Source organism: Ceratotherium simum, chromosome 29 (genome assembly GCF_057802395.1).
Source record: "Ceratotherium simum simum isolate JZ-2026a chromosome 29, ASM5780239v1, whole genome shotgun sequence".
NCBI lineage: Eukaryota > Metazoa > Chordata > Mammalia > Perissodactyla > Rhinocerotidae > Ceratotherium > Ceratotherium simum.
In genome coordinates this window covers 14,031,757-14,047,618 of record NC_141928.1, presented here as the reverse complement: position 1 = coordinate 14,047,618, position 15,862 = coordinate 14,031,757, and the positions used below count along the sequence as shown (strand labels likewise).

General features: G+C 40.3%; 1 protein-coding gene and 1 pseudogene across 1 annotated transcript; one reads left to right on the top strand and one right to left on the bottom strand.

Annotated features, from left to right (window-relative positions):
- Positions 1–318: 318 nt before the first annotated feature.
- LOC101393117 (olfactory receptor 1J1-like) lies at positions 319–3,488 on the bottom strand. The gene is made up of 3 exons (XM_087419376.1): positions 3,445–3,488; positions 2,357–2,459; positions 319–1,275 (listed from the first exon to the last, which is right to left on the bottom strand). Exons 1-3 carry the CDS (start codon positions 3,486–3,488, stop codon positions 319–321), a joined length of 1,104 nt encoding a protein of 367 aa, XP_087275502.1.
- Positions 3,489–14,925: 11,437 nt separating this feature from the next.
- Positions 14,926–15,862, top strand: LOC147913213 (olfactory receptor 1J2-like; annotated as a pseudogene).

The window sequence follows — 15,862 nt, the reverse complement described above, 5'->3', positions numbered from 1 at the left end:
AGATATAGATAGTTTTTTTGTGAGGAAGACCAGCCCTGAGCTAACATCTGATGTCATTCTTCCTCTTTTTGCTGAGGGAGATTGGCCCTGGGCTAACATCCGTGCCCATCTTCCTCTATTTTATATGGGATGCCACCACAGCATGACTCGACAAGCGATTCATCGGTGTGCGCCCGGGATCCGAACCTGTGAACCCTCTGGTTGCTGAAGCAGAGTGCATGCACTTAACCACTACGCCACCAGGCTGACCCCTAGTGAGCTATATTTTTAATAATTTATATTTACATTTTATTGTAGAAATAAGATCATATAGGTGTTTTAAAAGAAAGGTAAGTATCTGTTGGAAGCATATATTTTCTTACTCAAGAGTTTTCTCACGGTCCCATTCATGTCTTTATTTCTCAGGCTATAAATGAAGGGCTTCAACATGGGAATGACCATTGTGTACATCAATAATGCAATTATGTTTTTGTCATTGGTGTTACTGGATGAGGGAAGAAAATATAGATCAATAACTGCCCCATAGTAGAGAGTCACTACTGAGAGATGAGATCCACAAGTGGAAAAGGCTTTGCAGATGCCCTTGGTAGAGGGAACATGGAGGATGGTGGCCCCAATATGGCCATAAGAAACCAGGATGCAGAAGAATGGAAGCACAATGGTTGCTAATCCCACAGTAAAGATTACCAATTGGTTGAGGGAAGTGCCTGAGTAGGACAATTTGAACAGGGCAGCAAGGTCACAGAAGAAGTGGGGGACAGTGTGGTCAGCACAGAAGGACAACCGGGCCAGGAGGAAGGTGTGCAAAAGAGCACAAGCACAAGTAATGAGCCAAGACCTGGACACCATTATGACATAAATGCTCTGACTCATGATGGTGGTATAATGGAGAGGGTGACAGATGGCCACGTACCTGTCATAGGCCATTGAAGTGATCAGGAAACTGTCCAAAGCAGCAAAGAAGATGAAAAAATATGTCTGTGAAATGCTCCCTGCATAGGGGATGGGTTTGTACTTAGTCTGCATGTTCATCAGCATCTTAGTGATGGTTACACATGAGAAAGTAGTATCAGTGAAGGCCAAGTGACTGAGGAAGAAGTACATGGGGGTGTGGAGGAGAGAGTCCAGCCTGATGAGCAGGATGATGAGCAAGTTCCCCAGAACCGTGGTCAGGTACATGCCCAGGAACAGGGCAAAGAACACATTCTGCTGCTCAGGCCCAATGGGGACCCCCTGGAGGAGGAACCGGGGCACGCTGCTCTGGTTCTCCCTCCTCTTGTTGGTATATCAGCTGCAGGGACTGGTGGAGAAAGTTGAAGGAAAAGGAATGTCTCAGGATAAAAATGACAATTGTGGCATAGCATAATAGAGATGTTCTTTTGATCTAGAGAATGTCTTCATCCATATTTTCTTATATTTGATGTATATTTCACTGGATAAAAGTAGAAAAAGTATAGGTTTACAATATACAGCCACTTTCTTTCTCAATCTGGTCCCAGTCTCTGTAAATGATAATACTAAGAGTTAAAGTTTATTAAACATTGTCTTGATGCAGTGTTCTAATAGCTTACATGTCGTAACTGATTCAGCAGTCTTAAGCAGGTGAGCTAGGTAGGTAGTGTTATTATTCCCATTTTCAGAGGGAATAGCTGAGTCAGACAGTCTCACAGTCACTGAGGTAAGAAGAGGAGAAGCTGAGATTTGGGACCCAAGCATTTTGACTCAGAATTTCATCTCTGAAAGGCAAACAAAGTATTTGACATCAGAAATCTCATTACCCTTCATAATTTTGTGTGTAATAAACTGTTTAAATCTGTATCCTGTGCTTCTCTATACAATCCAGGATTATTTCTGAAGTTTTCATTGACTATAGACCCAGAATCTCTTGCAGACAATTAATGCATACACAATATAAATTTGTTGATCAAATAAAAGATGTCACATCCAAATAAATTCATCGTAGCCTCCTCTTTAAGAAACTTACATCAGGCCTTGTTAAAGAACCACATTTAACCCTAATAATCCTGGGATCCCATGTTATTTGGTTGCCACATGGCATCACACTCAAAGAAGTACAATCTAAAAGCCAAACATAATTTTAAAAGGAATTCTAATCCTTCGTTGTCTCTAAAATAGCCTATAAGAGATTTATTTCCTAACCCAAATCAATATTTATCAAAATATCTATATATTTTTTAAAAGAAAAGGTAAGTGTTCACTACAACAGATCAAAGCTATTATAAAGCTGTATTGACTACAACAAATAATGTAATTTTACAAAGATAAACCAATAAAACAGTGGAGGAAAATAAAGAGCCTAGAAACAGACATGATTATAACGAGGACTTGGCCTCACTATCACTTTTTCAGCCAGATTCAGAAGGCAACCTGAAACCAGTCCTGGTTCCTCCACCCCCGACTGAGTGAAAGGAAGAGTGCAATTATAAACCAACTTAATCCTGTAGGTGAAAATTCACGTTAAAAGATAACTTTCGGTGACTACAGCAAAGTAGCCAACTGACTCTGTATAATGCCTGGAAGCAGATATCAAATCATAATATTTGTGAATGCTTTACCATTAAGTCTCCAAGAAACAGATGACAGATAGTTTGCTACTTAGTCCCAGAGGCAGAAGGCATTCTGCACAGACTCCTGGAGAATCCTAGCAGACCCAAATCTGACCCCACGATCTTCATGGATTGTGGAAAATGAGTCATGGAATATTCTCTCTAATTTTCTTGAGATTCTTAAGATTATCTGGGTCAGTTTTTCTTGAAGGGACATGCAGAACAATATTGAGCCTTACATAGCCCTACCCAAAACACCACCCCCAATAGCCTGCTGGTATCTGAAATTCTTTTAGCAATAGTAAAAGGGCTTGAAGGTCCCAACTATAGATTCAATTTAAAAGTAAATATTCTGGGGGGGGCCGGCCCGTGGCTTAGCGGTTAAGTGCGCTACTGGCAGCCCAGGTGCAGATCCCGGGAGCGCACCAACGCACCACTTCTCTGGCCATGCTGAGGTGGTGTCCCACATACAGCAACTAGAAGGATGTGCAACTATGACATACAACTGTCTACTGGGGCTTTGGGGGAAAAAAAGGAGAAGGATTGGCAATAGATGTTAACTCAGAGCCGGTCTTCCTCAGCAAAAAGTGGAGGATTAGCACGGATGTTAGCTCAGGGCTGATCTTCCTCACAAAACAAAAATTTAAAAATAATAAAATAAATAAAATAAATATTAAAAAAAAGTAAATATTCTGGGGAGAGAGAGCCTTTGGCCAGCACTCTCACTGAGATGGAATGGCTGGGAGCTGTTGATGTTTGGGGAACAGGTTTGGATGGCAGAACAAGGGCACTACCTCAGACCAAGTGAGGAGGGGAGACGGTTGGGGATTACAGGCGGGATGAAAGCAGGGGCTATGGACACTGAAATGAAATTTACTGTCTTTCCAATTTGGCTGATATGACTGATATAAGGCTAGACATTGTCGCATTGTTAACAGAATCTGAATTAGCACCTAATTTATACCAGGTGCTTTTCAAATACTGTTCACTTCTTCAAGCCATAACCTTTCAGCACAGGCACTCTGATCCTCATTTTAGAGAAGAGAACGTTGGGGCTCAGTGATGAAACTTGCCCAATGTTATAGATCTAGGGTATGGTAAACCTGAGAGTTGATCCCAGTCTATCCAGCTTCAAAGAGTATACTCTTCCCACTATGTTACATGCCTTCATTAATTATATCCTCAAGTAAGACAGTACTTGCTGCCAGAGAGCACTCAAGAATGTCAGGAAGTAAAGCAGGCAGTTTGAGGATGAATGAAAATCTACGGTTTCAAGACATGTACCTAGATGGTAATATCAATAATAATGATAACAATAAAATTATAATAACAATCATTCATTAATCACGTATTTATTGTGTGATTAATATAGACTAGCTGCTATGACATGTACTTTGTATCATGCCAGCCTAAGAGGACCACAAAAAAGACAGTATACTCATTTAACCAGTTGGAAACTAAGGCTTAAAGAGTATAAGTAATTTGCCTAAAATCATTCAGCATGAAAATGATGGACAGATCATTCAAGCCCCGATTTATCTGATTTCAAACCCATATTCCTAACAACCATGCTGTGTTGCCTACAGCAGAACATGACTTGATAAAAAAGAGACATTTGGATATGTGCTACTCATTAAAGAGAAAAAGACGGGACCTGCAATTTCCAAAGCCTTCGGCTGGATGCACTGGCTCAGTTCTTCATCAGATGATCAGAAGTGAATAGAGGGCCTAGAACACCAGCTGCTGGATTTACAAAGACAGCTGATCATGAGCTGAATTTTCAGGGCTCCAAGACAAAAACAGATCAGATCCTCACCAATGTTTTTAATTGACTACCTAGTTTCTATCAATAAGGGAAAGATTAAGGCAACTGTGGTACACACCTATTGGAAATAATGTCATGTAGCCACTAAAATGGGTTCATGAAAGCTCGTGATATAATATTTTAAAGAACATAATAGAAAATTGTATATAGGTATGTTTACAATTGTTTGCAAAAAATGCAGATTAGTATTATTATTTCTAACTCTGGAAGGTTATACTCATAGCTTTGGTGCAGGACAGATATTCAGCACAACTGTGAAAGATATAACATTTTCCAGAAGAGGAAAGTACAAATCCGAAGGAATTGTAATTATTGTGTCCACTGATGTTGTTTGAGATGGCACAACAAAATTATATACAGTGCATGGCACAGATCTGCAAGATTTTGTAGCAGATTATTCACTCACACACACACCCACACACACACACACACACACACGTATTGGTGAGTGAAGTAAATACTGTCCTTACCTAGCTCGGGAGTAATAAATTCAAGTACTGTCAGCTCTGGGGCATGAACTAATTTTCTAATTTCTCATTTTCTCTCCCAAAGCCTTAGAGCTGGGGCAAGGAGAAAAGTCACAAGTTCAACCCTGAGGTGGGGAGGAGGTACGCTCTCTTTTTCAGACCAAGACAGTGACAAAGGTGTCCATTTTTATCAGCCAGACTGGGAACCCAGGGGACCCAGGCCACAAATTTCTGGTGAGGGACATTGGGGAGTAATTATTGCATTTCCCTTAACCATTCTCAGGGAAGACGTGCCTTTGCTAGATACTAAACATAGTCAATTCCTTTGGGAATATACATGAGGACTTTTATTATTTGCAGATTCATTTATTTATAAAGAATTTTCACATCCATGAGTCCATTTAAGCCTCACAATAATTCTTGAGATAGATAGTATTTTTCTCATTTTATTGTTTTTGTGTGTGGCTCAAAAGAAAATGGCCAAATGAGGATTCAAACCCAAACACATTAACTTCAACCTAAAGCCTAATTCCACTGAACCATGATGCCTCTCTTATAGCAGTGGGCTCTGTATCATATGGACTTCTTTCTTCCCACATTCAATCCAATCCGGAACTGGAAGGAGAGTTGCTACTATTCCTAGGGAATAAAAACACTTATCAATGAACTATTGGACATCTGTTTCTCAGACATAGAGATTTTTTTTTCTTCGTACAGAAACATCTGAATGCGTGTAGGGATATGCATGTTTTTTTGTCAGTATGACACATAATAGTTGGCACATAATCAGGGCTCAAAATATATCATTTATCCATAAGAATGAGTGTGAGAAGCCTTTGGAAACCTTTTCCATTCAGACTGGAAAATATATAGAAGAGACAGAGAATCAAGTGGAGGAGACAGCATTTTATACATTATTTTTTCCAATAATGTATTAATTCTTTTACTCATTCGTAAAAATACTGTGTACCTACCGTGTGGGAAGGATTTTATGCGTACTGTGAGTAAATGTTTCGAAACACAGGTTTTTATCTCCCAAAGAGCTCCCAATTTGGTGAGCGGGATGCACAAGACAGTGTGTGTCAAATGCTGTAATGAAGGTGAGTGCTGAGTGCTATGGGAACACAGAAGAGGGGTGTCAAACCCAAATTTAAGGGATCAAGCAAGGTGGGCTTGTAGGAACTAACATGTAAGCAGAGATCCAAGACAATCAAAACAAGTAAAATGTGACGTGTACAGCACAGAGGCAGATAATTGGAAGGGAGAAAAAGAGAGGAATAGGAAAAGACCTGGAGCAGAGACAGGATGACAAATTTGGAAAGCTGTTGTCAGGAAAGTTAGAACAGCTGAAATGTACACTTGGACAGGGACGAGGTTCCCGACAACGCTAGAGAAATTAGCAGGAATGAAACATGTAGAACCTTGTAAACTATGTTGAACAGTTTGCACTTTAACCAAAAGGAAAGGGAGAGTAGTAGGAGGATTTGATAAGAATATTAACAGTTTCATATTAAAAAATTATCACTATGGGTGAAGAATGGATAATGAGCATGTGTTTGCAGTGGGTGGAGGGAATGTTGGCAGGACAGGAATAGATTGGTGAGACTGCAAGACCAGAAGCAAGAAGACTAGTTAAGACATGGTCGCAGGCATTTAGGTAGGAGATTATGAAGTCTATCTAAGACAGATGATGGAGCTGGAGAAAAGATTATGGATTTAAGTCTTCTTCAGAGTCAAAATATAAAGGACGTAGTTATTTTAATGTGAGCTGATTTTGACAAGACTATATAAAATGAGGAAACGAAGGAGTCAAAAACATCACTAAATTTATGGCTTGGGCAGCTGGGTGTACGGTTGTGCTATTCACTGAGATAGGGGGAACAGAAGGAGAAACATATTTGAGAAGTTTTTAACACACTGAGTATGAAGTACCTATGGGTCATCCACAAGAAGAAATTAAGGAGGACAGTGGATATATTTTGCATAGAGATAGAAATTCATGGGCCATCAACACAGAAGAGGATGAAATTGCCTAAATAGAAATGAGATGAATAAGAAAAATTGAGAAAAGAGAACAAGAATGGAGAGGAGAGAAAGAGAGGAAGGGAAGACAGAGGAGGGAAAGAAAAGTGAGGGAAAGGAAGAGAACAGAGCTGAGGACAGACCACAGGGAACATTAATAATTAGGGAAATGGAAGAGAATGACTGTCCCCCCCAAAAAGCATCAAAAAACAACCAGAGACATTGAAATAAAATATGAAAATGTGGGACCAAGGGAGATAAGGGAAGAGAAGGCAAAGTGTTGAAAACCACCCATTGAATTTAGTAGTAAGGAGGATTTTGGTGATGTAACCAGGAGCAATGTCAGTGAGTGGTGGGAACAGAATCTAGAACACAGTGGATTGAGGAATAAATGGAAAGCAACGGAGTCCAGAAAGGGGCTAGGTGGATTGATCCAACATTGAAACTTGACTAAATGGGTGAGATGGAAGACCACTGTGTTAACGATTTAGGCAAATTAGTAAGAAAGTTATAAACCATTAGATCCATCCTGGAAAGGTAATAGAGTGAAGACAAAACAAATTTGGAGGAAAAAACGGACAGGATCAGAGACTGGATAGAATATGAGGCCAAAGATCCTGTATAATGAGTATAGTGGAAAGAGAGAGCAAGAATTAAATGGTTAAATTTACTCGTTCATGGGTAAAGCAATTCCAGTTTTCATAATATGGCCATGGGAAGAGATGGCTAAAGTGAATTAAGATCAAGGTCATTGAAGATGAGATCAAAGAGTAAATATGCCATGTTGTTGAATTGTTCATTCATGCAAATGCTGAAGGCACCCAAGTTGATAGCTAATTTGCAGGGGAGAAGTAAACTAGTCCAGGTGCCAAAGCTGTAACAAAATAGAGTCATTGGAATTTGGTTGTTGGTGATGTAGGCTTTGACATATAACAGTTTCCACTTTTTGCCTAATACAGAAAAAGCTTTATGGAGAAAGATGTCTAATTACAGCATAATTTTAAAAGATAAGAATTAGTTACAGCCTAGATTCCATCAATAAGGGAAGCGTTAAGGCAGATATGGTATATATCCATTAGAAGTAATATTACATCACCACTAAAATGATATTTATGAAAATCTTATGATATAATTTTTGAAAGAACATAGTAGAAAATTGTATATAGGCATGTTTACAACTATTTGAAAAATGCAGATTATCATTTTTTTACAACCTGGAGGAATGTGCTCCAAAACGTTAACAGAAGCTGTATTTTGTTGTTGGAAGTAGAAGCATTTATGTGTTTAAAAATATTTCTTTGTCATAACATTTACATAACCACGCATATATTTTATAAGTAATGAAAATATTAGACAATTTTGTGAACGAGTTGTCCAGGTAAAAGCCCTTATACTTTGATTCCACTCTGATAGGTTCATCCACTTCTTTTTGCCCAAAATACTCTTTGTCTCTGAACTTCCATTCTTACTCCCTTTAGGCCCCTGACAACTCACTAAACCGTTCACCAATGCCCAAGATTCCATGTATATTCCTACCCCAGGCCATTTATTCAAAGATAGGACTAGGTGTACTGCTCAAAAGCTTTCTGAACAGGGAGGATTCCCCTGTATCACTATTGTTCAGAGCCACCCTGATAAGACCTGAATTGGAATAGCAGTAAATTTTCAGCTCCCACAAACATATGTAGCTGACCCACAAGTGAAACCCAGGATTTGTTCTATCAGTTGGTTGTATGGAACCCCTCATGAAGCCATAGGTGTGACCTGAGAGAGAGACATCACTGCAATGTAGTTAGATGGTAAGAGGGTCCAGGTCACCTGTTTTTGAAATTTACTTTTGCTTTTCAGACCTACTAAGGTTGAATGCCAAATTTGCTGTTGTGTCTACCTGACCATGTGACTTTTTGTCTGCCAGTACTCAGCTCCAATCACTTGATGTCCCCTGGTTAGGCACTCAGTCTCTACTAAGGCCAAGTAATTTGCCAGCAGCTTCAGAAACTCTACATTGCAAGTCTTCTAACGGAGTTCACCAGAGGTTCCATGAGGTGCCATTATCTACCATGGATACCTCCAGCACCATGGGTCCTGCCAATTTAGATGATCCAATTAGCAGAGTCCCTTGTACCAAAACCTGTATCAGCTGCAGAGGTCTCTAATGTGCTAGATCCCACTTAAAATTGGTGGTCTATCAAGTCATTTGACAAATTGGTCAGAGCAGTATTCCAGGCATGGTATGTGCTGTCTCCAAAATCTGAAGAGGCCTACCAAGTGCAATGAAAGGATCAATAACTTCTCCTTAGCATTCTAGTTAGATTCCTGTCTTGCATCTATCCCATTGTAAGCTCCTTGTGACCTTCTACCCCATGCCGCCAGGAACAGGTCTTTCTTCTGCCCACAGTATGTGAGACCTTAATCCAAGGTGTCTCCATCCTGACTCACCATATTTCAATCTGTACAAATTCACCACACATACCATTGTCTGTGCCTTGCAGTCTACCACTCTGTACTGCTTGCTTACATATCTTCTTACATCCAGTGTCTGAGCTCCCTACATCCTCTATACAAGTCTTTTTTTTTTTTAATTTTTTGTTTATTGCAGTAACATTGGTTTATAACATTGTAAAAATTTCAGGTGTACATCATTGTACTTCTATTTCTGCATGGACTACATCATGTTCACCACCAAAATACTAATTACAACCCATCACCACACACATGTACCAAATTATCCCTTTCACCCTCCTCCCTCCCCCCTTCCCCTCTGGTAACCACCAATCCAATCTCTTTTTGTCTTTTTGACCCACCTATTTGTCCCCCATAGAGTTTCCCTTCCCAGTGCGCCAAGTGTCTGTTGTGTCCTTCCCAGGGAATCCAGTGCCTATAGCCAATCTAGTTTACGGCCCACCTGGAGTTTGCTAATCTGCTACTAGTACCAATATTCTGGTAGCTTCTCTGGCTTTTGCCTAGAATGCTAACCATGAGACATGTACTAGAATTCAACAATTCTGAGTTGACAGAGTTTTCTGAGTCCTTCTTCTCCAAGATACGTGGAGTTGTGGCATTAATACAGGGTCATCATAGCTAGAAAGAAGCTGCCCAGATATAGGTTTCACTATACCTACCACCCGTTAAAGCCAGATATCAAAAAGGCCAAAATAAACTCTCAAAGATTATTATCTCAAGCCATAAATAATTCTTTGTCTATATATCTCACCCCTAAGAATCACAAATGTCATATTAAATGACCATTTTATTCAAAAATCAATTTCAATATGCTTGAGGTTTTCAATTTTAACAGTCAAATTTTCTGGATGTATGTGTCAACTTTTTTTCCTATTTGCAAGTTTATTTTCTTTGCGGGGTATTTTTGGTCTTCCCTTCCTCCCTTCCTTCCCTTCCTCCTTCCTTCCCTCCTTCCATAACTTTCTTCTTTCCCCCCTTCCTTTCTTCCTTCCTTCCTTCCTTCGTTCCTTCCTCCCTCCCTACCTTCCTCCCTTCTTCCCTCCCTCCCTCCCCACCTTTCTTCCTTCCTAACTTTCTTCATTCTTCCCTTCTTTTATTTATTCCTTGACAACTATTTTTATTTGATGTAACCGACCTAAGTTTGTCAAGAAAGCAATAAAACCTCCAAAAAAGGTGGTTATCTCTGCCTCTTCCCACTTCGCATTTCATAATGATCACCAGAGAGAAGAAACACAAAGTCATTTCCTTTAGGTTATCTGGTGGGTAGGCCCCAAAAAGATCCCTTTGAATGGGATACGGTTGTACCTAAATTCTCAGGGTCCATTCAGTCACTTGGCTTTCTATTTGGACTTGATTGGAACCAGTAATTCTTTCTTTTTTTTTTAACTCTCTGGAGTTTATCCTATGCCAAAGTATGATTATGGCTGGGGAAGGAGAGCCTGGAATGGAAAGGAGACTGAGGGTGGCTTGAGATCCTTTCTCGTTGGGCTCATTCTCAAAGGTTCCCAGCACAAACATGCCTCCCACAGGAGATCTTTTCTAGAGGAATCAAGGGGAAAATTGGGCAGTTAGTCCAAGCTTGATGGATGTTTTTAACTGGAAATTACAAGTCCCCTCCCCACCACTTATGTTCTCTCCTTGCCTAGTTATATTCCTTGGTTCACAGATCTTGGGTTGGTAGATAAAAGTGAGAGTCTGAGCTTGTAGCTTTTCTTCTTGGTGTCCAAGAAATGTCTAGGACCTTGGAAGCTGATACTTAGGTACCCTAAAGAGAATCTCAGGACACAATTTACCACCAAACATTGGATCATAAATTCAGGCAAGGTCAGTATTGGGGATGAAATGGGTATTTTTTCTCAGCAATATATGGGTTTTTATATGGGTATAGAAGAGGAAGAATCAGAAAGCTGATTTTGGCATGGAGGAGAAGAGAAAATAAAAAAAATAGAGAGAGAGAGGAGGAATAGAGACATGGGGTGATGGAAGAATACAGATACAGAGGCAGAGAGAGTGATAACTGAGAGGGAAGAAGGAGAAAACGAGTGAGAGAAAGATAAAATGAAGGAGAAGGCAGGAAGAGTGAAAGAGGAAAAAGAGAGAAAAGTGACCCAAAAGATAGAGACAGAGAGACAGAGGGGTAGAGTCTTTCAGGAAGAATTTCTACTTGCTTTGGATTCCAACACAGAAAACCAGGCCTGGACAGCCCAAAATGTAAGCATTCCAAAACTGTTTATGTGGTTAAGCTGAGAGTTTCAGGAAGGCCTCTTACATTCTCAAAATGTCTCCATCACTGACTATAAAAATGCTCCAAATGTCAACACTGGGAATGTTTTTCACTTGTTGCTGTTTAGTCAGGACAACATTCTAGTGCAGGGCCTTGTCCATGGTAGGTTTTGAAGGTCCAGTTGCTGAATGAGTGTGTGTGCTTTAAGGACAAATGTCCCTCCAAAGGTCACTTATTTAGTCCCTAATTTATGAATATCTAGGACTGTTCAGATCATTCCTAATTTCTGAAGCAATATGAGGGAACCTGAAGTTGAGAAAGACACCTTCATTGAAAGGTCATTGAAGGAGAGAAGATGTAGGAGGCTGGGATCAGGGTAAACAAAGTCACTTCTTACATTCTGCTGAATACATGCCTTGATCCCAAGCTCATGGAAGTAGAACTTTATTATTCACATAGGCCACTGCAGTTACCCTCCTGCCCTTGGCTTGGAGTTGTGGTGGGAGGCTAATGATGTATTGGCACCTGGCTGCCTGGCAAATCATCCAGTTTATTCCTAAACACAGTCTGGGGCATGGACACTGCTCTCAGCTGCTGGATATGAAACATAAGCTGCTTCTGTGGGAACCAGCCCCTCTCCTGAATTTCCTGTTTAGTTTTCCCCCCTGATAAACAATGTCCATCTGTTTCTCACCTGCCTGAATGATAACTTTAGCAGTAGAATGATGGTTTTCCCTCTGTGATCACTTTTCCTATGTTACTGCTCCTGGTTTGCCATCTTGATTTTTACCAATCATTTCTAATCTCAATTCCACGGCTTTGTCCAACATATCAAAACCCAGAGTACAGCAAATGAACGGATATGAATAATTTCGTCCTGTGTGTGAAAGATTGTAAATTCCTCTAGTCACTCTCTGGGTAGATTTGCATTTTGTCTTTAGCTGTGGCAGGAGAGATACCAACATTTATTGAGAACTATGAAAGAAAAGATATTAAGAGATTTGCACATGTCATCTCATTTCATCTTTACAATAAAATGCAAAGGGCTTAAATATGTGTTTGTAAACATTCTTGTCTTTCTGAGATTCACAAAGGTGAAGAAACTTTCTGTGGGACAAAAGTGCCATAATGGAACCATGATTAGGAGCCAAATCTACCTTGTTCTAAAACCTGTGGCTTTTTCCCCATAGTCTCACACTGAGATAAACAGGGTTGAGAATGCCTCACTCCTCAGGTGGCACTAGAAAAAGGAGGAAGTTTGAGCGCAACACTTTTCACACTGGGTTTACTGACCTGTGAGGACACCTTTCAGGAATTGGGATGAGGTCTCTATAGTTAGATTAAAAAATCTGAAGATTTGAAACCCGTCACTGTTATTTGTTCTTCTGCTGGGTTTTTGTTCCTGGATAGAGGCACACTGGATGAGTAAGAGCTTTCTCTGCCACTCTGCTTTTTCTTATCAAAAGAGAGGACAATCTTGTGATTTTGTAGGTGAGATGTTTTAGAGTCTCCTCTGTGATTAGTGGCGAATGCTTCTAATGAGAAAGTAACCTCATTTCCCTACTTGTTGGGTAGGAATTGTCTCTGGGAAGCTATTGCTTTGTTTGTATACAAGGTGGAAGTTGGAGAAGGACGCATGGATTTTGCTGCATACTGGTACCCAGATGACCAGAGTATTAGGATGTACCAAGATCTTTCCAATATTCATATGTCAATTCCATATTAATGTTCTGACAAATTACCACAAATTAAATGGCTTAAAAAAAACCCCACAAATTTATTATCTTACAGTTCTGGAGATCAGAGGTCAGAAGTCAGAAATGGGTTTCCTTGGGTTAAAACGAAAATGTTGGCATTCCTTCCGAAGACTCTAGAGGAACATCTGTTTCCTTACTTTTTCTAGCTTCTAGAGGCCACTTGCCTGCCTTGCCTTGTGGCCTCTTCCTCCGCCCCCTACGCTGGCAGCATAATATTTTAAAACCTCTCTGTGACTGAGTCTTCTGCTTCCTTCTTGTACAATCACAATGTAACCTGTGATTACATTGGGCCCACCCAAATAATCCAGGATAATCTCATTTTAAAGTCAGCTGATTAGCAACCTTAATTCCAACTGCATGTTAATTCTGCCTTGCTGTGTACCACACCATATCCACAGGTTCTTAGTATTAGGATGTGGACACATTTGGGGGTCATCATTCTGCTTGTCACAACTGATTAGCAGGTGTTATGTTTTGAGATGGCAGGAACACTCAAGAGGGAGATGAAACTTGGGATACACTTAAATCTCACTTCTTTTGGCATCTTTTGATAATAGCCCTTATTTTTCATTATGGGATGAGTGTTATCATGTTGCCTAGGGAAGAAAGTGGGGCAGAATTTAGCAAGTATTTGAAAAGATATGCTGTGTCTGTAATTTAAGATGGCTTTTTGAGTTGTCACTTAGCCTTCTGTGTGTTGACAGTAGACAATAAACTACTAATAAATTTGCCTAAAATACTTCCTGGGAGTCAGACTGGTCTTTAGTTTCTCAACATGACATTGGAACTCAGGAAACGCACAACCACCAAGGGGAAGGAGTCTAAATGACATCAAATGGAGATGTGCCTTTCTGGCGAAATTAGAACAGAGAAATTAACAAGGATGGGAGTGGTGGGTGAGGGACAAGAGGTTGGAAATGTAGGAAAGATACAGATTTTCCAGGGTCTTTAGGCCATATTAAGGTAGCTACACTTCAACATAAGATCAGTGGGAATCCTTTGAGAGTTTTTAAACAGATGAAGTCATTTAGGTTTTAAAAATATTAAAGTTTTTTTAAAAAATCTTTCTTTGACTGCAGTAGGAGAATGGGTTAACATAATCCAGAGTTTCTTAAGGACCGTCTACCAGATTGAAATAAACAAAATGTATGTATATTGATGAGTGTTCTTTAACAAATACAATACCATTCTTTTCTTCCTTTTATTTGAAAAGGCCTCCTCAATGTGAAATTTAACAATGGGTGTTGAAGTCAAACCTTCTAAAGGTTACTGTGAAATGGTTGATGAATTGGAATACTCACCACAGAGCGTTCTTGAGGCAATAACATTGCTGAGACATCATATTCCATGGTCTGATCCTCAGTGCTACAGACAGAAGAATTTGTTTTGTCAGGAACAAGAAAAGCTGGCTCTCATTAACATTCCCTCATCCACAAATTTTCTAATTCCTTTATGTGCCAACATATGAGAAACAGGTTAAGTTTCCCACTTTCCAAAATAAAATATACATATTTTTCACATGACTGCTAAAAATGATTATTTTTGATTCCTTAGTATTCTCAACCACCCTTCATTCACTCGCAGCAGAGGAAAGAGTAGCATGAGGAGGGAGAACCAGAGCAGTGTGTTGGAGTTCCTCCACCTGGGGCTCCCCAACAGGCCATACCAGTGGGATCTGTTCTTCACCCTGTTCCTGGGCATGTACCTGACCAGGTGCTAGAGAACCTACTCATCTTTAAGCTCATCAGGCTGAACTCTCACCTCCACACCTCCATGTACTTCTTCCTCAGCCACTTGGCCTTCACTGATGTTTTCTTGTCATCTGTCACCGTCCCTAAGATGCTGAAGGACATGCTCTAAGTACAAATCCATCCCCTTGCAGGGTGCATTTCACAGATGTATTTTTTCATATTTCTTACTGACCTGGACAGCTTCTTTATTACATCAATGGCATATGACCACTATGTTGTCATATGTCACCCTATTCACTACATCACAATCATGAGGGAAAAGCTGTGTGCCCTCCTAGTGGCTATATCCTGGATCCTGTCCTGTGCCAGCTCCCTTTTCCACACCCTTCTTCTGACCCAGTGATCCTTCTGTGCTACTAACACTGTCTTCCATTTCTTCTGTGACCTTGGTGCCCTGCTCAAGCTGTCCTGCTCAGATATCTTCCTTAATGAGCTGATCATGTTCACGGTAGGGGTGGTAGTCATTACCCTGCCATTCATATGTATCCTGGTATCTTATGACTACATTGGGACCACCATCATGAAAGTCCCTTCAACCAAGGGGATCTGCAAAGCATTGTCCACACGTGCCTCCCATCTCTCTGTGGTGTTTCTGTATTATGGGGGAATATTTGGGCAGTCCCTTTCTGAACATTAAGCAATTTCATTGACAAAAACATCACTGTGGCTCTCGTGTACACTGTGGTCACACCCATGTTGAACCCTTTTATCTACAGCCTGAGGAACAGGAACATGAAAAAGGCCCTCAGGAAACTCTTCAGTAGAGCAACATTTTTCTCACAGTGA